At 37.2% G+C, this 23262-nt stretch overlaps 1 protein-coding gene across 1 annotated transcript in view; it reads right to left on the bottom strand.

Moving 5' to 3' along the window:
* Positions 1–498: 498 nt before the first annotated feature.
* Positions 499–23262, bottom strand: part of LOC124183061 (heparan sulfate glucosamine 3-O-sulfotransferase 1) — a 28447-nt gene continuing 5683 nt past the window's right edge. Inside the window, exons 3-5 of the mRNA XM_046571059.1 lie at positions 3921–4020; positions 2071–2575; positions 499–1283 (exon numbers count right to left, since the gene is read on the bottom strand). Of these exons, the coding sequence (XP_046427015.1) occupies positions 684–1283; positions 2071–2575; positions 3921–3982 (1167 nt within the window). The 5' untranslated portion in view covers positions 3983–4020 and the 3' untranslated portion in view covers positions 499–683. The remainder of the gene's footprint in view (positions 1284–2070; positions 2576–3920; positions 4021–23262) is intronic.

The raw sequence follows: 23262 nt of genomic DNA, 5'->3' as shown, positions 1-23262 counted from the left end.
TAATATCGGTCAAATAACGTCTTAACAATGAGAAGAAAAGTTTCCGTATCACAGCCGATCAACTCGATCCGCATCGTCGTACTTCGATAGATCATCACGACCACGGTCTTACATACAGGTCTGGTAACTCCGGCACTTTTGAGTGGTAGGGGGTGTCACCGTTAGTGAGGCACACGGTCTTGTTTCCTATCTATCCGCTAGGGGCGCCATTGGCCCGGGGTATGATAGATATAGATATATACCGATAAGATAACCTGCTCATCGAAGTTTTTGACAGTTCGTAACTCAGTGTGAAGTGTGTAAACGGTGGATCATCTACACAAGATATCAAACTGTCTCAAAAGTTGTGAGCCCTCGCTTGACGTTTATGGATTTTGTTGACTTAAACATTTGAGGATTCCGTTAAAATAAAACAATTGTCACGCCCGCCATGGAATGCTGGTAAGCATCTCAATCATTTTTTATTCGCATCTTTCTTCATTTTTGAGTGTTGATTCCGAAAAATCAGCTGTTCGGATCTGATTTATGATTGGCTCACCCCGAGGGGGCAGCGCTGCGGACGGCGAAGACGAGAACCACGGTTCTGCCTCATTATCCGAGTCATTCCCCACCCTAATAGTTTCCGGACCTGTATGTAAGACCGTGATCACGACCAACATCCGTCGTCCGATCTACGATCGTCTCTACTCCTCGGGCCATCCTAGATCCTCGCCAACGAGTTCGTAGAATCGCTGATTGTGCTCGTTGAAGAACCGTCTTAGCTTCGTGACGACAACAGGACTGACTCTCGGATGTCTTCGACCTTTGCTCTCGCGTAGACATTTGTCGGCCGTCTCGTTTCTCAGACAGTAAAAGCCCTTCGTGTGATTGAAGTAGAAGTTCTGCCTGCCGATGCGCGGCTCTATCCCGAGGAATTCCTCGATCCTTCTCAGCTGGGGAACCGGGTCCTCGATCAGTTGGTCTCCGTTAACCACGAGGATCTGACTCCGCGAAAAGACCTCCAACCATCGGTGCATGTGCGTGTGGTAAAGCGATATCGCCACTGGTCTGTACGACTCGTTTATCGAACCGTCGGGCAGCAGGACGAGGTCCTCGAAACTACGACCGAACGAGGGTTGCTGAGGCGGCGTCTTCGACGAGGACGTCGCCGAAGACGTTGCCGAGGACGCCGTTGAACCGTGGCTTCGAAGCTGGGTGTAATCCGATATCGTTCTCGTCACCGGCTCGCGGACTATCAGCAATAGTTTCACGCTAGCGTTCATAGCCCTGATTCTCTCCGGTACCTTTTGGAAATCAAGCGGTATATAATCTTCTTTATATTCTTGCGTACGATAAGCCGAAAAAATTGGAGGAAATTTTTTGGTAAATGGACTCTGGAAGTCGGGGTGTTGTTTTGTACGGTAAATCCGATTTTTATCTTCGTCATGTACTTGACGGTACTTTTTACGGTAATTGACTAACCGGTTGACTGGTAATCGATCGGATGTGTACAGGAAAAAAGTGTCCGAATTGGACACTTGGAACATGGACGTTTTTTAATTAGTCTGACGATTCTTGATGGATTTGGACGAATATTGGTACACTACAGTTTTGGGAGTCGCTGAATCCAAATTTGAAAGCAGAATTGATAAATTCGGTATCGGATTCGGGTTCGAAATGGCGGCTTGAGAGAGGCCTCAGCACCCTTGCAGGTACCTACCAAAAAATCGAGAAGTGGAATAAGTCCTTCGAAACTTGTTACTCGGGGGTTTTTTAGGTCGCTGATGATGGGTCCGTTATCAGAATTGAAGAATTGCAATATGAAGGATCCAAAACGGTGACAGCAATAGTTGAAACCCATACAGGTACACCGCGTTTCGAATTTGAACACAACGGAACAATTTACGCCAACTTACCCCTGTATTAAAAAAACCCCGGGTACCAATTTTCGGTGTAATTTGGTCGGTTATATGTGGCCACCAGTTTCTGCACGAAAACTGTACCAGTCAACCGGTTAATTCCAACTTCCCAAACATCGAGGCGCCTGTAAGGTTTATAAAAAAGCAAGAAAGTCAATTCGAGCATCGTTACCTCGGGTGTGACAAAGTAGCTGGGACTTTTCTCGATGGTGATTTGCCCCTTGAACGAGTACGGCATCTTCCTCCTGTACCACTCGAGGCCCTTTCCGTAATTGTCGTCGCGGTCGAAGAAGTGAACCTCACCGGCCGCCTTCTGTATCTGGGGATGTAGGAACAGCATCTCGAGGAGGGCGCGGGTGCCGCATTTTCTAACGCCGATTATTATCGCCTGTGGTAGATGCCGGCTCGTCCTTGGGAAGTGTACCTTGTTCGAGAATAGTAGCGGCGGCGTGACTCGGACCTTCGAGACCATCTCCTGCACCGTCCTGCCCTCGACACCCGAAGCGGCGTGCAGACTGTAGACGGCGCTGTCGTAGAGGACGTGGAACGTCAGGAATAGGGATATCAGGGCCACGGAGAGGAACGCCGCCGCCATCTTCGGACGCGATATGCCGACGACCAGGATGCAGTCCGCCGCGTCCGCCTCTGCCGGCCTCATGGCGGATCGCGGCATCCATCTGTCGGTCAGACACGTCATTCTATTTCGATGCCAGCACGGCCTCGATTCGTACGCTCATTTTCCAACTCGGAACATATTTTATTTGAAAACTTGGAAAAATTAATTTGATTGTACGTTATCTAGATAAAAAAAAATTATCTCGAGATAATCATCTTTCATCTTGTACAGATAACGCGGGTGAAATTTATCTTTCATTCTCGCCTGGACGAATTTCCCGTTAACCTTCGTGCTTGTTTTTCAGTTACTATATAACGATATTTGAGATAATCATCTTGAATGAATTTAGTCATCTTTCATCTTATACAGACAACACGGATGAAACTTATCTTTCACTATTGCCCAGCAAATCTCTCGTTCATCTTCGTCTTTTTTTCACTTCTTTATAATGATATCTGAGATAATCATCTTAAATGAATTTAGTCATCTTTTATCTTGTACAGATAACGCGGGTCAAATTTATCTCTCGTTTTCGCCTAGATCAACCCGATGAATGAAATATTATTACTCGTACAATCGTTCGTGTGTATCTTGCGTATTATTATATGTATAACCCTCGATGTGTGAACTCTGACTTATACGAGTGTATGTATGAAGCGGCGGAAAGCAAGCGACTGGACGACTGTTCGATCAATTTGCTCATCTCGTATAGACGTACAAGGAATACATAACCGTCGTATATGTATATGCTGCACCCGGGAGATTCTAATCGTATTTCACCAAACAAATATTGAAATATCCTTCATCCGTTTCTCACCATCGAAACTCCATCGCTTTCATCGATCGCGTACAAAGATTGCATCGCTGTTTGCCGGAGTTTGTTTGTTTTTTTTTTTTTCTTTTTTTTCTTTTACCCCTTATGGAAATCGAATAAAACTTCACTTTCCTTCTTCCTTTTTTTTTTCTTTTTTTTTTTTTTCTCTACAACAACATTCGAAAGTTTTCACCATTCTATAGAGCGATTTGAAACGCTTAATTCGTGCTTGCTAAACTCGTCGTTCATAATTTTAGTACATTCTTTTTTTTTTTTTTTTTTTTTTTTGCTGTCGGCTCTCTCGCGTTTGTTGGGAAAATTATTCTAGCCTGCGACTGTATATAATTGATTATACGTATACAGGTGCAATAACGCGTTGCGATAATTATTCGTTGTAATTATTGTCAAAGGGGAAAATCTAATTATAAAATTGACACGAGTATTTTCAATTGTATAATATAAATATCTGAATATTAGCTGCTCGAAAACTTGACGATAGTTGGGTTATGAAATTGAGAAAAAAAGAAAAATGTGTATAAAATGGTGAAAATTAATTATTATTTTTTAAATAAATCATCGTAGTTCAACTTACAAAACATCTATGGGGGATTGGTAGGACCAGTCTTGACGAGGCGAATACTTTTTGCTGAGCATCTGCGCTGTGAATTTTCTTCACCGCATTATTTTCAGACCTGTTAACATATTGCGAGAAGAAGAAAAAAAAAACTGGTATTACAAGATTATTAATAACTCGTTTAAATTAATTGTGCGAGGAATTATTAATTGGTGGCAAATGATTTATTATTATTTTATTTATTTTTTTTTTTCTTCCTCCTTCAAACTTACGAACCATTAATCATCGAAAATGAGTTGTAGAATTTTTCGACGAAACGTTGATGTTTATTTATACCCGTACTAGTTAATAATAGTTGTGTAAAATTTCAATCGTCGTTGAGATCTTTGATTGATTGAAGAGAATCATTCAACAAGATTAAGATTGTATAAAAATTGAATTTGTATTTTACGTCATACACTTAATACTCAACTATTGTTATTCTGCATACAAAATGGAATAATATTAATCGTTCGTTTCCCTTCGCCAAACTCTTGATTATTTTATCGTTATCGCATCGGGTGAAACTTTGTTGCAATAAATTTACTTCCTTATCGCGATTTAAAATAGCTGCTTGACGAATAGAAGCAAACAATTATTTTTATTTCTTTTTCTTCTTTTATTTTTATCAAATAACGGACCACGGACGATTATCCTGCGATAATATCTCGCCGCTACTTCCTATTAAACATTATACATCGTACACGATCGGACCTAGAGAAAAATGGAAGGTACGATTTTTCATCCCCTCAATTATCGAGCCGCTAATTTTAACCATTGTTTAGATAATCTGATGCCGTATAAGAAACAAACGGACCGAAACAACGTACAGACAGCCCTTCCATTATATTCCATTCCATTCCATTACATTCCATTACATTCCATTCTATTCTGTTCTATTATACTCGATTCTATTCTATCCCAACCACGAATTGTTAAAAGGAAAGGATAATACAAAAGAGTTTAGTATATAGCGAATAATATAGACGTATACGTGTAGAAACTCGGAATCAGGTGACGTGACGAGTTTCCGTTTTCCTTACTTCGTCTTGAGTGGGAGGAGAAAGAAAAAGGTAGAGAGAAGTGAAAGTAAAAAAAATCTCAACCGTGATTGAATCTACTTAGGTATCGTATTTATTTAATACTTTGGAATAATTTGATACGGAAAAATTTTGTTTGCTAAGGTGTGCAAAAATTGTTGACCATGTTTTGCGTTACATCAGTTAAATCCTTGGTTCCAAAATGATAAAGTAACAAATATCTTTTCATTTTCTTTTTTTTTTTCTCTCTCTTTTTCCCACTCTTTTTCTCCGACGCGCAGGAATAAGTTCACCATCCTATTGTTACAACACTCTCGTCGGCCTAAAATTTCAAACGAGTCGAGAAAGGGAACGGAAGAAATAAGAGACGAGATGAGAAGAGTCGTTGAAGATTAATTAAAATAATTTCGACCGTGAATTTGTCATTCAATTGTCAATTACAAATGTTTGTAAGCGGTACAATTTACGATGACAGTACAATTATTTATAGTCAGATTACTTGAACACATTTATTTATAGATCGTGGATATTATCATGATTTTGAAAAAAAATAAGTCGCTTACCTGTAATAAATTTCTGTTTATTTATTTATTTATTTATTCATTTGTTTTTTCAATCTCTTTTTACAAATAATCGGTAAACTCCGTTGTAGGAGAAGTTGTTGGAAGTAGAAGGGAACGAGGAGAGAAGAAAGGCAAAAAAATGTGATAGTCGATACTCGTTTTAATATTCGTACATACATACATATACGTATATATGCATATACATATATATATATGTATGTATATCGAGTATCTACTTTATCCACTACGTGCAGCTGCAGGCTATTAAACGTAAATATTACTGAAGGAGACGTCGCAGTGCCGCAGGGTCTGGTCTCACAAGCTGATAGAGTCATAGATAGTATCGAGGAAAAATCCGAGGCTATTGCATCGGTGGTCTTATAATATTACTCGAGGAACCGCGCGAGTATAATTTTACATACTCGGTATCCACCACCCCCCTCTTATATGCGCTGTTACAAAATTTCGCATGCAAATATCCTACAGGTACACGTTTTATTCGGATACGGAACGGAATTCGAATTACGTTTTTTTCTTTTTTTTCTTTTTTTTTGTCAAATTTTTACAAACCGAGCGTGTCCTTCTTCTTTTCCTCTTACATTTTCTTTCAAACATTTTAGCCAACGAACGAAACTCGGAGAAATATTCTTTTCTTTTCACGATCCCCTTGGATTTTTTACCCTTGGAAGATGTCGCGGGAAGACAAAAAATAATAATATTAATAATTATATGTTGAATAAAAAAAAAAAAAAGAAAAAAAAAAAATTGTTCGCGATCCGAGTAATCGAGATAAAATGTTTCTATACGCTGTAATACCCACGTGCATATTTGTTATTATATATATGATACATGTATAAACTATACGTGTACGTGGGATAAGGAAGAAGAGTTCATCCATCTTCGAAATCCCTTGTGGATACGGTGGAAACGGGAACGGGCGGGAGAGATGAAAAAAAAAAAAAGAGATAAAAAAATAAAATTGAGACGAGAGAAAAAATAAAGAAAGGTTTTTAAAAAGAGAGAAGAGAAAAAAAAAAGTTAAGAATACGTAAAAAATTTGCACTATCGTCGATCCTTTTCTGGTTGTTGCAACGCAAAATCAGTTTTTGAGGTTTACTCTACTTTTTTAGACAAATAAAGCGTTAACGTCAATTTATTCTTGCACGAGCATTAAATTTTCGCAACAGCAGGAAGAATATATAGCAACAGCGATCGTGATGAGAAAGAATAGCAACGGATACTAGACTTTCCGGGTCATAGGTAGAAGATTAATTTTCATTCTCTACCTAGAACTACATTTCTCGATTTTGGTGAAAAATGAAAATAGCTCAGTACCGAGCTGGTAACTGTGACTAAAAATTTCTCTCGGTGTGTAATACAATTTTCGAGGTCGTGTAAAATTTCTCGCTCAAGGATACGGAAAATTTCGTTTAAAATCGCGCATACGTACACATTCGGCGAAAAGAGGTAAAAAAAAAAAAAAAAAAATGTCAAAGAAAAAGGAAAAAAAAAGAAAAAAAAAAAAATCAAACAAAGAACGAATCCTTTGAAGATGGAACGAGTGTTCGGTGCAGGAGTCAAGCTGGATTACAAAGAAGACTAAAAAAATGCGTGTACGTGTGTGTGCGCTTGTAAATTCGTCGAGTCAAAGGCATAACTCAATAAAAGGGGGGGGGGGGGAGGATGGCGGCTTAGGGAAGGAGGACGGAAAAGCAAGCAGCGAGTTTCTCGTTAATCAGTGCGTAGGCGAGATTCTCGCGTGGCACGTGAAAGGAATAGTATACTACACACAACCTCCACGCCTCTCTGCTACACACGGCTCTTTCACGCGTACAACATCCTCGGCGAGGTCGGGACGCATGCGCCCGCCGTCCCGGTACCAACCCCTAAAAAGACCACCCAGCTCCGACGTCCTCGGCCGATGATATGAGTCAAGGTCTGCCGATCGACCTGACCTGCCCGCTTCTGAGCCGCGCTGCCTCCTTCCAATTGCCGGTGGTAGTGGCGGTAGGGGATGAAAAAATAACAGGGGGGGGGGGTTGAAAGACGGAACGAACCCGATCGGTTGCTTAGTTTTAAATTTTTGACGAGCGATCGTTGTTACAATTTTATCGCTCGGTTAGTCGAATAAACATATATATATATATATATGTATATAAAATCCATTAACGAGAATATTTTACTCGTCGAAATGTTTCGATATATCGTACGTAACGCGGCAATTTCGAAATTAACCCTGGAACGGGGTAACGTGGGGGGGGGGGGGGGGGGGGGAGGACACGCAACGCGAATTCAAATTTCCCGCCGCAGGAGAGAACGAGTGTTTACCGTTTTCGACTCCGAGAGACGCGTCGATCTTTTTTCGCCACATTTCTTTTTTTTTTTTGAACTTGTGCGAAAAGAGTCGTTTTTTTTTTTTTTTTATCAAGAAAACTAAGAATATTAAACCCTGCAGAGGAAACTTGACGGTACGACGTGCCCGAGATAATGGAATTCATAAGATTTGGAGTGTTTTTTTTTCGGGTAGAAAAAAAAAAAATAAACAATGTCACCGTTCTAGGCTTGAATGGAAAAAGAGAAGAGAAGCGAACAAAAAAAAAAAAAAAAATAAATCTCGTTAGTTTTATCCTGCAAACAGAGAGCGTCTACCTTTCCTAAGCGAACATTTTTTTCGATTACATACGCACGCGATGGTTGATATACAGTGAAGGGTGAAAAAAAGGAAAAAAAAAAAAAAAGAAAAACACTCACAGAGAATTCGAAATTTGTAAATGTAGAGAGAGTAAGAGAGAGATGTCGGGGAATTTTTGTGTTATGGTATATAATGGGTGATGAAAGCTTATAATAATAATAATAATAATAATAATAATAATAATAATAATAATTTTTGTTACATCGTGCAGAGGATTTTTTAAAATTTGTCCTATTTCTGTGGTGAAATATTTTTTGGTCACCGTATAATTAGCACGATAAATAATTAGATTCAAAAATATGTACCTTGATATTTTCGAAAATCAAGAAAAAAAAAAAAAAAATTCACACGTAAGGTAAGTGTACCGGTTATTGATCCTGTTTCAATTATTGACCTGTTTTTTTTCTATTTTATTGTATCCGTTTAGTCCTCACTTTTCAAGTCATCAAAAAATAAATTTGTATCGTCTCTAACCATCTAGCAATTGATTTTGTTCATCGATAAATTGATGATTTCTGTCTAAAATTAATAACATTGAAAAATGAAGGTGTCCAAGCGTGTGTCGATAACCGTTACACTCGCCATAATCGAAGAAGAGCAGGAATTTTGAAAAATATGAATATACCACGATAAAGTAGAAAAGCAAATAAAATGAAATGAAAATGAAAGATAAAACCCGACTTTGCGACACTAATTTAAACTCATTAAACTCCTCGCCTATCGAACACTCGTCGTCTATTTTTGCAGCTTATCGTTGCCTATTCACACACATATACACACACCTATGTATACCATACAAGTGTGCGTACAACCGTAGTAGTCACGTGCCATTTTAATCGCTGCTCAGTTACTCGTCGCATTTATAGCACCCACGTAGGTACGTACGTACGTACATAGATACACGAGTACCTATAGATAGACTGTGGATAGAATAGCAGTGCATTGTGTGTACTTGCCGGGCGAACACACTGGGTGTGCATGTATTATGCAGGAGGGATGGGGTTGACCGACGAGGCTGCAACCCTGACGTATAACACACCTTATAACCATTCATCGACCCGAATCCCCGCACATAGAGTAAATTTCCTTCCGCCTCTTGTTCGTATAACCTACATTTTCCAAGATGTATAAGGTATATAGGTACATGTACGTATGTATGTATGTATGTGTCTATATATATACATATATGTATAACCTTTCTCAGCTGCATCGCACCGCGAGATTAAAACCTTGGAATCAATAATATGCAAACATTGAGACTCTGTCTCCCTTTCTCTCTCTCTCTCTCTCTCTTTATTCCCAGGCTTTTTTCGAATTTCTTTGACGGGTTCGATTTTGCGAAAAAAACAACAACATTTTAGGTTAATTGAAGAAATTTTTTAAAAGAAAAGGAGGTGGACAATATGGTGAATAAATGAATAAATCGTAATTTCTAAGTGGAAGAAAATTTTTATTGAATACATATCGGGAGAATCTGTTGAAAGTTGAAAACGAACCGCGCACGCGCGAGTTTTATCGGCTGTTCGCGCAGGCTGGCCAACCCGAGTTTTCAGCCGTCAAACTCTTTCCGCCGGCGACGCGGTTCCTACGAATTTTCGAGGTTAGGATCTCGAAGAATCGAGACGGCGACTCGGAAAGGTTTCGGAAGCATTTGTCGTCGGGGCGGAAAGTCGATTCTTCGAAGAACGGTCGGAACTCGACGCTTGCGCTCTTTGAAAATTCAAACGCAGACATTTTGCGTAGGTTGGCCCGCCTGCGTCGCGGACGAGAATATCGCCGCGGGAACGTTTCGCCGACCAATGAGATTTAATCATTCGGCGCACGCGCGGTTCGTTTTCAAGTTTCAAGAGATTCTCCCGGTATACGTATGTATACGTAGTGAAAGTTGGCGATATTCCAACCATGGTTAGATTATTCATAAATCGATCGAATCTGATCCTCTTGTTTTCTGCTCTTCTCATTGTTTTCATTTTCTTTTCCCACACAGCCCCGTTGGTCATTTTAACGTTCTACGGTGTATCTATAATTTTTCGTATGTATGGTGGATCGATACTCAGCCAAGCGGGATTAGTATTATACGTATAGTATACGAATGATACAACTATGTTCAGCCTTGCTAACGCGCATCTCTCTAAATACATTATTATACCTGTCGGAAATAATTATCGTAAATTATGCAATATTACACGTTGAATGTGAATTCAGAGTTATCGATTCCGCTCGATATAATCGATACGTCAATAATGTTTTGCGAAATGTTGTAAGCTAAGTAAATTTATAAATTATTTTTATTTTCGTTATTCACTTGTTTTAACGTTTCAGAAAATAACGTTCCAAGTTTTAATCACACTTCTTGTTGTGCGGTAATAGCGTAAAAATCGCGTCATTACAGTTGTGTCGGAGAGTAATTAAACATTCACTCTGAACAAATTATGTCATCTCTGTACAGGTTTGGAAAATAATTCATAATTTTATTTTATTTATTTTATTTTCAGTTCCCATCGCGGTGACGTATCGTAAAAATTCAGGGACTTTTTGTATAAGTGATAGAGAAAAACGGCGGATCGGTTCTTCTCGCAGTAGTAAAGGTCCGAATCGAGTCAGCCGAAAAAATTACCGATTTTTAAGAGTTTCTTTTTCTTTCGCAAGGATAACTAATTAATAAAGGGATCGGATTGTTGGTATTTTATTAAATGTATATTAAACTAGTTTCGTATAAATTGTTTATTAAAAAAATATTTAATATTAAAAAAAATATGGGCCTGACTTTGTACGAAACAAGTTTAATATACGCTTAATAAAAATACCAAAAATCCGATTCTTTCATCAGTTTGTTGTTACTGTGAAAAAAACTTCAACTCTTAAAAATCGGTCATTTTTTTTCGACCTTCAATGTGGCATTCCCCTCTTAAGAAGACCAAGAGAGAGAGAGAGAGAGAGAGAGGTGGGTGAAAAAAAATTAGCAATGATCAAGGGACGACACTCGCTGATTTAGGCTTGAATTTCGGTCGGGGTTGTTTGTCATTTTAGTATCTCCTTTCGCTCTCTCACATTCTCCGATAACTTTTTCCAACCGTTTTTTTCCCCCTTTCATCTTTTTCATTGTCACACAAACGGGCAATTCAACTTTTTCGAAATAAAATGCTAATTGGCACGTGCATGTATTGCTGGTTTCATTTGCACGCGTACTGAAATTTTTTTCAAACGATTTCACGTCTGCGGTGTGAAAATGTTGAAGTGTTACTATCGTCGAGTTTTTACCGAATGCAAAATATTTTCCACTTCGATACTGTGAAGTTTTAAAGCAGGCAGATACGTTATAAAAAAAAAAAAAAATATCGCAACGACAAAATATACATAAAGATTGTACACATTTAACTTTGAAAGTTCCATAATTTTAGAAAACGTTACGATTTCTCTCCTATTTTCGATTCTTGTTCACAATTCTGGGATTCGAATTACTTCCACATATTTAAAAAAAAAAAACAAAAATCGCTGTCGCGCTGAATTTGGAAAGGCGTGAAACTTCCCTTCTTCCCGTTTCCTCTCTTTATTTTTCCTTCCCTCGCATATCGCCGGCAGACGAGCTGCGACCATCGACTTTTCTCTGTTTTGTATTCAGCCTCTTCGTTCCCTCGACCCAATTGCCGGTGGGGGAAGGGGGGGGGGGGGCACGGCCGCAAATCGGGGGTGGGAAAAAAAAACTAGAAAAAAACTAGACGAAGGAAAGGAGAAATATAAAATCGGGAAAAAATGTAAGCCAATAGATCGGTCGGGATTTTTTTTTCGCATTTTCATTTTTTACCAACATTTTATCGTTTTGCAGAATTTTTCGGTTTTACGTTCGTTTTGCTCTTGTACAATTTTTATCGATTTCTTTATTCCGTTTTTCAATCTCTTGGCAGAAATTCCAACCAGCGATGACCGTTTGGTTACAAATAATCGATGCATCGATTAATCGATTGTATCGTATTTTTTTGAAACTGTGAATTTGAAACGAAAATTTTGTAAATTTCATCGTGCAGTCTCGAATGGCGGAAAAGTTTTTTCATAATTTATCGTTTCGTTGAAAATATTTTACGATAACGGGTGCAAAATATTCATTCATCTTTCACTTATTGTATGAAACAGGTAAATTAGTAAGCAAGACAATGATACTAATTGTTACTAAAAATCCTATAAATTGATATTGTATTGCGTTGTTCGCGGGAGTGAAAAACAAAAACCGATTGTGAGGAAAAATAATCGATTATACACGATTAATCGGTTTAATCTAAAATCAATTATTTTTCGTCATTCTTAATTTTCACCATCTTTTATATTCTACTTATGTTTTTCTCTTATAACTCTCTCTCTCTCTCTTTCTGTCTTTCAGCCAAACGAGTGGCGGGCTTTCATTTCTGGAACTGGAAGGACTAATCAAAAGATCAAAGGAAAACGGTACGGATGTAAAACAGAGTTAATCTTCAGGTTTTTATTGCCATTATTACTGTTATTATTGTTGTTGTTGTTACACAACACAAAAAGCGCGCCTTGCCCGAAATTTCACCACTTTCCGTATACATATATACATATATATATATTTGCATGTGCGTGTATGTGTGGATATTATTTTTAACTGCCACTGCCCTCGAGAATCGAGCGTGAAATCGACGTGTAAAACAAGGGGTGGAAAATCTCCACGTGTATACACATATGTAATGTATATTTACACACATCGTACAGACGTGTGTAATAAAGGGGTTTGTAGCAGAGCCGCAGAGATTGCTGATCACCGCACTGAATATTTTTTACCTTGGCTGTTTTTTATTTATTTTTTTTTTTGTTTTTTTTTCCTCCTCACTCTCTCCGTCCATTTATTTGTTATTCCCCCTTAGGCGCGATTCGATTTCGTATTTTTTGTCGACGATTTCTCTCCACCATTGTTCTTTTTCAGTTTTCCTTGTTCTTTATTCTTCCACACACGCGCAACGTAGCTACAGGTACGCGGAATCGAACAAGGGCTACGTTTACAATTTCTTTTTTTTTTTTATTGATTTCTATTTTACGTATATTTTTAATTTTTTTTGTTTCTTTTTTTTTTTTTTTTACCACATTAGCGTCCGCGGCATAGAATTATTTTCGCATCAGGTTTTCTTACGAGTAGTTTTTTTTTTCTCTACCCTTTGTTTTTCTTTAGTTTTTTTTTTTTTTTTTTTCTCCTCTTTTTCGGTTTCGTTTTCTTCTCCCTTTCTTCCTTTACCGAATAATAGTAATTTCAAGCGATCGTTACGCGCGGTATATTTGTTGTGAGAATTATTTTTCATCAGAAAAATTGTCGTTACGTCAACACGTATTGTACATTACACGTATCATAAATTAGGTTTAGGTACTTGTGTTATAGAAGGGCTAAGAAAAATACAAAAACAAGAGGAAAAAAAGAAATAAGACAAAGAAAAAACAACTCACGAAACGGATGATGATTCGTGCGGTTAAGCACATTTGTTTACGATATATATATATATATATGTATATATAACGCGAGAATGAAGATACAACTTTTTCGGTATAATGCAATAAAACCATAGGTTATTGTTAATGATAGCGAGTCAACGTTTCTGAGGGCCACTGATCGTAAGATTCTTTCTCTGTTTGGATCACGCGATTTGTGCACGATGTGTAACGTATGACGTACGTATGTATATGTGTGTATATATATATATGTATATAAATTTTTTTTTTATTTCTTTTCTTCCTTTATATTCCGCCCCCTAACTTTGCGCGAAACACGCGCAACTCTGTTCGCGAAATCTGCATCGTTGTCTCAGAATCGATTTGCATACATCGTTCACGGAACGAAAATCGCCACGTCATGTAATATCAATAAATATACGACGTAGGTGATACGTGTATGTATGTATGTAGGTATAGGTGTTGTACTAATTTATGTACTCTAAATATTTGTCTATATAAATACAATATTTATCGTAGGGAAGAAAAAGAGAACAAAGAGCGTAGACGTAAAATTCGATGTATGATTTACGCACACACGCGTATATATACCGGGAGAATCTCTTGAAAGTCGAAAACGAACCGCGCACGCGCGAGTTTTATCGGCTGTTCGCGCAGGCTGGCCAACCCGAGTTTTCAGCCGTCAAACTCTTTCCGCCGGCGACGCGGTTCCTACGAATTTTCGAGGTTAGGATCTCGAAGAATCGAGACGGCGACTCGGAAAGGTTTCGGAAGCATTTGTCGTCGGGGCGGAAAGTCGATTCTTCGAAGAACGGTCGGAACTCGACGCTTGCGCTCTTTGAAAATTCAAACGCAGACATTTTGCGTAGGTTGGCCCGCCTGCGTCGCGGACGAGAATATCGCCGCGGGAACGTTTCGCCGACCAATGAGATTTGATTATTCGGCGCACGCGCGATTCGTTTTCAAGTTTCAAGAGATTCTTCCGGTATATACTCATTACTTAAGTATAAACGTTGAAAGCGTTGTATACAACAGCTTGTTTACACTTGACTTTTATTCACAGCGAGGATACATGCGTATGTATGTATGTATGTATATATGTACATACATAAATATACGTACTACATAATACGTATGTAAAATCCGTATATGTATACGTACATAGACACGTGTAACGTTTATACGACGTCGGTTTGTTTTCCCACGTTAAGCAAACATTCAACCAACCGCATTAGCCACTAATCCGTTCGTCAATTACATAGTTAACGAGGCTCCCAAATTATTTCACGCCATTGAAACGCGTTCAAGTATCCGCATATTGCGTATAACAGCGTTCTTTTTTTTTTTTTTATATACTCGTGGGATAATTTTTGCCAAAAATTTGTTTCAGCTCGTGCTCGATTTTTTTTTTTTTTTTGTTGTTTACTTCCCGAAATACTAAAAAAAAAAAGACCGAAAAATAAAACACCCGACAGTATTGTTAATAATAATATTATTCACATACACAGTCAAAAGTGATTCGGATATCCATTTTTTTTTTTGTTTTGTTTTGTTTTTTTTATCACATCTGTTCATCAATTCTTTTTTTATCAATTTCATCCATCTTTACATTATATATAAAATTTTGTACCGCGTGTTGGCTTTGTTACAAAGACAGGGTATAATTTTGCAGGTTTAGTTGTATATTATATAAATTATTACGCGTATATACACATCGAAACTGTAATAACGTTGATGTCGGACACGCCTTACAGCGTTGTACAGACTATAAGTATACGTACATAATTACATATTATACCATATTTATAGGTATGTATAAAAAAAATGCCAACCGCTTGCAGGATAATCTCGTGAAACGATCTGACCGTTTTCGCTTTCCCTATGCCGAGTGTCGTCTCTTCCTCTTTTAAAATCCTTCCAACTTTCTTCTTCTTCTTCTTATTCTTCTTCTTCTTCTTCTTTTGCTTTTATTCTCATCCGTATTCACGTGGTATGTATGCGTGTAACGAAGGACCGATTGCACGATTTTCAAGCATATATTTATTCCACGTGGCACGAAGAATAACAATTTTCCTTCCGTAACTACACAATGTCTCTTCGTTTAGCGAAGAGAGCGGAGGGTAAAAAGTAAATATATTTAGAAAAAAAAGTAAACGAAGAAGAAGGGTGGAATAAAAAAAAAAAAAAACACGACTTCCGGTCTTTTCATTTATTAATTTATGCCAATTGTAATTGGGGAAAACAATAATATATATAATGACGGTAAAAAATTACGACGATTACGATTTACGAAAAAAAAAAAAAAAACAATCGATCGTACTCGATAAATCGGAAAAGAATAATCGATTCTTTTTCGACATTCTCAGACTAGGAATTGTAATTTCATAAGTTTCGCCGTAAAGCAATCGCAGCGCTAATTTCTCTCCTCGGTGTGATTGGTACAGACGTGTGTATATATGTATATATATATATATATATATATATGTATAGGCAATCACAATGCCTAGTCGTGGTTAAGTCTCCGGAACGAATCGGACCGATTCTCTCGGGACATTTTTAGGATTGCGGCCTGATTATTTCGCATTACGGTTGAATAGCGCTGACCTTTCGATGTTTGATGATGGTAAAAGAGAAGAAAAAAAAAAAAAAAAGAAAAGACGTTGTTTCAACGTACATGTATAAAAATAACCAATGTAAGATGTGGAAAATGTTGAAATTTTATCTCGTCGAGGTAGAGTTGAATATTTCGTTGTTGTCATTTTATTTATTTATTTATTTATTTTTTTTTTTTCAATATAAATATCACACGATAAGATTTAGTTTTTCTTTGATTATTTATTTTCTCTTTTATTCAATTTTTTTTTTACATATTGTAATATATATTATAGTATCGTACATGAAACGCAGAGGCGACGAGTTGATCCCGAACTTTTTTTTTCGTACACCCAGCGGGAACGAGAATTTATGACAGTTGAGACGGAATTTTTTTCATCCCACGCGTCGCAAATATTCATTTTTCAAATTATTCAATTTAAAACTTGTAGAAGTACACGATTTTTCTCACTATACGTAGTATACGAAACTCATTTCTAGTTTCAAAATTATACGTATACGTGTATACATGATTTGTTTACGAATACGTGAATTCTCGAGTACAAGTATTAATCGTAATTATTACGCCTGTAATAATACAACGATTGTTCCCAAGTAATCGTTTATCGATGCGCGGTGAATAACGGGAAGGAAAGTGAGGGAGGGAAAAGGGAAGGAAGAACAAAAAAAAAAAAAAGAAAAAGAAAACAAACAAAGTTTGAGGAACTTTTTTTTACGCGCACCAGCGTTTAATATTAATATATATATATATGCCTTTTCAATTAGCAGGGAGAATTATTCGAAAGGAATTAATATCGGAACTTCCTGGCCGTACGTTTAGCAATTAATAAACCGCAAATGAAAATATTTTCTCAACGACCCTCGATTTTTATTTTAATTCTCCTCAACCTGTTGTTATGATGAAATTAGAAAGAAAATTTTTTTTTTAATTGTCATGTAACCCAATGCGAGGTAGGAGAAGAATTCACTATATACTGTAATATATACGACTTGGTTTTCAAGACACAAACTTACGGAATTTGAGAAAGAGAAACAATATACTGAAAATTGGCTTGCAATTTACGGTTTGTTTTAAGAAAATTTTTCATCATCGTTGCATAACATCGACAATCGTTATATTCATTTTCTGTCCATGAAATTCCCGTTTTTCTTTATATTTCTCACAGCTTCAATTTTGTCTTGACGAAAATTCTCGATCATGTATAATTAAATTTATTTTGTTTTAAATACGAATTTACGAATATTATACAAAATTTTCGTCAAAGTCAATTTTTCATATTATTACCGTTTAGATGCATTTTACACAGTTCAATTATGCCAAAAAAAAAAAATAATTATTTTTTTCTAGTAAGGCGTTACACATTAACGAATGAAATTCACGTTTTGTTTGTAACTAAACTTAACGTCGATTTTAAATTTTCTTTAGCTAAAATTTCGACCAAATTTATTACATATGATTAATAAATATCCGTTCAAGGAACAATCAATCATTTCTCAATTATCGCACGAAGTTCTGCCGATCTTATTCTTTTTTTTTTTTTCTTCCGTCATCAGTCGTCGAGAATTTCCTCGTATAATTCTCGAGTTTCTAAAACTTCCGCCACGACACCCTAATTAATACATCGTTTTACCTCGCGGCTTCGGTGAGACGTTACAGCTCTGTTGTTATATGCTACATATGTGTTTGTTTATAATGTATACGTATAAATATATGTACACATATACTTTGGTATATTATAATAATACAGCTTTATATTACGCGGCAGAACGACACGCGAACTGATTAACGTTCTCCTAACGATACAAGTGAAACGTTTTTGACGTAACTTGGAAACGTGTTCAACTTTTGTAATATATTAATGGCGTAGAGAATTTATTTTTCAATTTATACTTCTACATGTACAGCATTAAGTTTTCGAATTTTCACAGACATCGGATATCGGGTAAATTACCACGAAATTTTGAGTCGATAGAATTCTAAATGTACATCGTTCGAATAATAAATCTGATGTTCAACCATTTAACTCTTGACTCGAGAGAAGATGAATTAAAAGAAGCTAAATTTTGATTAATAGAACAATTTGACATTTCTAAAAAGAAAACGATCGAGGTACGTTCAACGAAATTTTTAATCGTGTCGATCACGCGTTTATTTGATTAAAAATTCACATTATTGGAACGAACTCGCGACGTGTTATCCTGAATAAATTTACCTATATTATAAATAGAATAAATAAATTACTATAGAATAAAAACCTATTTAACAATGAGTATTAAAATAAAAAAAAAACAAATGTTGGAACAACTCGATGGAAACTTTTCATTTCTGATTTAGTTTCTTTTTTCTTTTGTTTTGCTACTTTTATCTTCTCCTTACTTCTCTTCCTTTTATACTTCTTCATCGACCATATCGTATTTTATTACCCTAGAAATTTTCGAAAAAGGACCCAAGGGCGAAATATCCCCCCGCGGATACCAATGAAATGATTTTCTTGCGGCAGGAGGAGGGAAAATAACCGGGTTCCTTTTATTCCATCCCTTTCTCTCTTCCCGTATCCTATTTCCTCTGGATATCTCCTTCCATTTCTTGTTTCTCCTCCTCCTCCTCCTCCTCCTCTTCTTTTTTACATCTTATATCGGAAAAAGTGCGGACTCTCGAAGAAGAAACTCTTTGTAATGGGGACGATTGTATATCTGTATGCGGTATAAGATGCAACTCCTTTGAACGATGAAAATAAATATCGAACTTTGAAATTCGACCTTTTCTCTCCACGACTTTCATATATATATACATACATTTGTATGCTTGAGGTACGAATCGAGGAAAATACACTGAGAAGAAACTTTGTTAACCTTGATATTATTCAAAGCTAAAGAAATCAACCATCCGTAAAGACATTTAAAATATAAATATGAAAAATAAAAGAAAGAAATTGAAAATAGACAGGTCTATATAATCATAAAAAATTATCCATTGTAAAGAAAACTCTGAAAAAATTCAGGACCGCTTTTTTGCGATCGGAGAATCGTATAAAAAATCCTTAAGCATATCAAACATGGTGATGGGGGGGGGGGGGAAATCATTGGTCAAGTTGACGTATGGGATCCTCCCCACGTACAGATGCTATACGTACATACCGGGAGAATCTGTTGAAAGTCGAAAACGAACCGCGCACGCGCGAGTTTTATCGGCTGTTCGCGCAGGCTGGCCAACCCGAGTTTTCAGCCGTCAAACTCTTTCCGCCGGCGACGCGGTTCCTACGAATTTTCGAGGTTAGGATCTCGAAGAATCGAGACGGCGACTCGGAAAGGTTTCGGAAGCATTTGTCGTCGGGGCGGAAAGTCGATTCTTCGAAGAACGGTCGGAACTCGACGCTTGCGCTCTTTGAAAATTCAAACGCAGACATTTTGCGTAGGTTGGCCCGCCTGCGTCGCGGACGAGAATGTCGCCGCGGGAACGTTTCGTCGACCAATGAGATTTGATTGTTCGGCGCACGCGCGGTTCATTTTCAAGTTTCGAGAGATTCTCCCGGTATATGTATACAAGAATACACACGCATATAAAGGACACTTTAGCTTTTGGTGGTCGAAAAGATAAGGGGAAGGGGAAGACAAGTAGAAACGCTGCCCGCAGGAAAGGTCAACGACACTTTCTCCCTTTATTTCTCTCTCTCTCTCTCTCTCTCTCTCTCTCTCTCTCGTCCCTTCAATTTTTCCTCCCTTTTTCTCTCAGTCACGCGTCACGTACGATCTCGCGGCGAGACCCGTACCCCGAAAGATTTATCACCATGGAACCCGGACGCATCGTTTATATTTAAACATCACACTTCTTCCGCGGCCATAGCGCGTTTTTCCTCCCTACACGTGTGTGCACGTATCTTTTCCCTGCCGCAACATCGTCATCACCATTATCATCATCGTACTCGACGTGTAGCGTATCAAGATTATTATTCACTTTCGGGGGTTTCTCGCCGAGGGAATGACGCGGTTTCAACCTCAATTTTCGGAAGGTTCACCCTTATTTTTTTTTTCTCGCCTCTCCTCTTCCATTTTCATATCCTCGGAAGATTTTGCAATAATAATAATAATAATAATGGTGAAGAAAAAAATTGGCGAAGAAAAGATCGTTTCACCCGCGGTTCGAGAAATATTTTGAGAATGGACGAATGGATTTCAACGAAAATTGGTACCGGATTTACGGATCTATAATCACTAGTCTCAAGCAAGGTCAGATTTGCGAAATTTAAATTTGGCGTATTCGATAAAGTGAAGAAACAAAACTAAAAACATTTGGATTTTGATGAATATTGGTACTCGTCGGTTTGTTGGGCGGATGATCGCGAATCTGAAGTCGGATTGCGAAATCCAAAATGACGATTCGATGCGGCGGAAAAAAATCTAAAAATATTCCGATTTCGGTAGAAATTGGTAGGCGAAGGTTTTTTGGGTCACCGATAACGAATCCAAGGTCAGACTTGCAAAATTTTGTAACGATGGATCTATTACAGTGGTCAAAAATAACGAAAAAACTTTATATCTTCATGTAACACGATATCCGAGGGCTTTGATATCGTTAATCCGGAATCTGAAGTTGTAGTCGGAAATTCGAATCGGATATTATTCTTTTTCTCTCTCTATAAACTTGGAACCTGCGGTGTGAGAACGGAGGGTTCGAAGGCTGGCTCATTGCCAGTGCAAAACTGATTCTTTTTGGTTTTTGCAGTGGGGAATTTTCAATTGCTTCTCGTTTTCTCTTATCATTCTCTCACGTACCATTTTTACAGTCGTATGTTCGTACGAAGTTTCGACGATTGATTGCTCGATGTCAGTTATAATTAATTAGCGTCGTTATACTCCGCACACGTCGCACATACCTGGGTCCGCATCGCGGACCGATGATAATTATCGACAGGAAATTAAGGGCACCGGATGTCAGACCATTCGCTTCGTTATCAAGCGCCGAGCCGACGCTGGCTAATTCATATTTCACCCAACTTTTATTCCTATAACTAATTGAAGTTTGCTTCACACTAGATTACGTACCAAGGGAGTAATCGACTTTTATTCCTCTGTCAAGCTTAGGACTTTATTCCCGACTCAACTCTGGCCCTATTATTGAATAAAAAGTCTTTTACTTTTACGTGTAAACGTGCGCTGTCGGTATGAAAATTGTGTTTTTATTGAAGGTTTGTAATAATACACGTATATGTTGGTCAAAATAGAAGCTGAAGAGAGAATACCTGGAAAGGTGAAAAATTAATTTGCGGGAAATATGACCTCATATTTGCCACGACGTGTTTATTTATCGTTAATTTATACGAATCGCGGCGAGGAATTTATTTGCCAACGTAAAATAATTATATATATATATATATATGTGTATATATATCTGATATAGTATATAATACTATGCATATTATATACATATGTATACACGTATTTTATACTTCCCGGCATCAATTAATTATTTTCATCAATTTGTTCAATTACCTCTTGCGGTTTTGATAATTGATTAAACTCCTTGGTATATATATATATATATATAATACATAATTAATATGCATGATATATTAATATCGTATAATTACTGTGCTGTGAGTGTAAATTTTGTGATTGACGCGTGTGTTTAGTTTGCATTTTGTTTTTTTCTTACCACGAATCGTTTAAAATTTTGACACAAAAGCACAACGATGTACGCGTGTTATATAATTTATTGAGAAGTCCTTAAATAACTTTTGAAAAAGTAGATTTATCGCAAAATGATAGAGAGATCTTTTTCGTAGAGAGAGAGAGAGAGAGAGAGAGAGTTCGATTCCCTTAAAAAAATACGTTCTGGTCTGAGATTTTTTTTTTTTTTTTTTTGTTTTTAGAAAACAAATCAACACTTTCCCGCGTCATTGATATGGGAAATATAAAATCGCTATGACGCATCTCTAAGTATTGGTATTAAGAGCTGAAACTTGGACAGTATCCTTTTTTCGTAATTTGGAACAATATTTTTGTCCTGAATTTCGAAAAAAAAAAAAAAAAAAAACAGCTTACCAAGAATGACGCGAAGACAGGATGGAAACTCGAACGTCAACGAAATTCGACTTTTTTTGACACTTGAATCCTTTCTTTTTTTCGTTTTTTTTTTTTCGAACACTTCCGTTCCTCCATCTAGTTTTACGAAACTCGGTGAATTATCACTCTTTTCTTCTTCCTCTTCCGACCGTTACGGTGGGTAAAAAAAACCGTGGATTTATTTCGTAAAAATTGTATCATCCAAGCAACTTTTTAACTGTGTGTAAATTTTTAAATTTTATTACGCAACTCGAGACAGACACGCTACTTGTTTCATACCGATACCCTGTACACATTATGTATATCCGCACACACACACACACACACACACCCATAAGTATCGAGGTTGCCCGCGTTTCAATTTAGTTACATCGTCGAAACCGTGTAACGCGATCTCGCGCCGAGTGATAACACGATACGTATGATATACATATATATGTATATAATATATACAATATACATACAACACATATATATATATACGTATGTATAATACGTACATACATTTACACATACTACAGCCATATTGATTTTCTTATTCCCTTATCTTCTTTGCGGTATTTATCTTTTCTCTCTCTCTCTCGCTCTCTCTCTATCTCTCTTTTATCGGCAAGGGGGATGGCATCGGTGTATAATACCTCTCTTATGTCCGATCATACCCGATCAAATTGGATTTTCTCGTACGATAGAATTTTCGACGCACCCTCTCGGGGTTATATTTTTCTACAATCTTATCGTATCGCGTATGCGTATACTGTTTATACATGTATATACCTATACATACTTGTATTTCTTGTCACATTAAATTTAAAAAAAAAAAAAAAAAACAAACAAACAAACAAAGCTAACGATAACCGTCATTCTTACAATTCGCAAATTGAAAGAGAAAAATAATCGAC

This window comes from Neodiprion fabricii, chromosome 5 (assembly GCF_021155785.1).
Source record: "Neodiprion fabricii isolate iyNeoFabr1 chromosome 5, iyNeoFabr1.1, whole genome shotgun sequence".
In the NCBI taxonomy this organism is placed as follows: Eukaryota; Metazoa; Arthropoda; class Insecta; order Hymenoptera; family Diprionidae; genus Neodiprion; species Neodiprion fabricii.
This window is presented reverse-complemented; position numbering and strand designations above follow the sequence as displayed.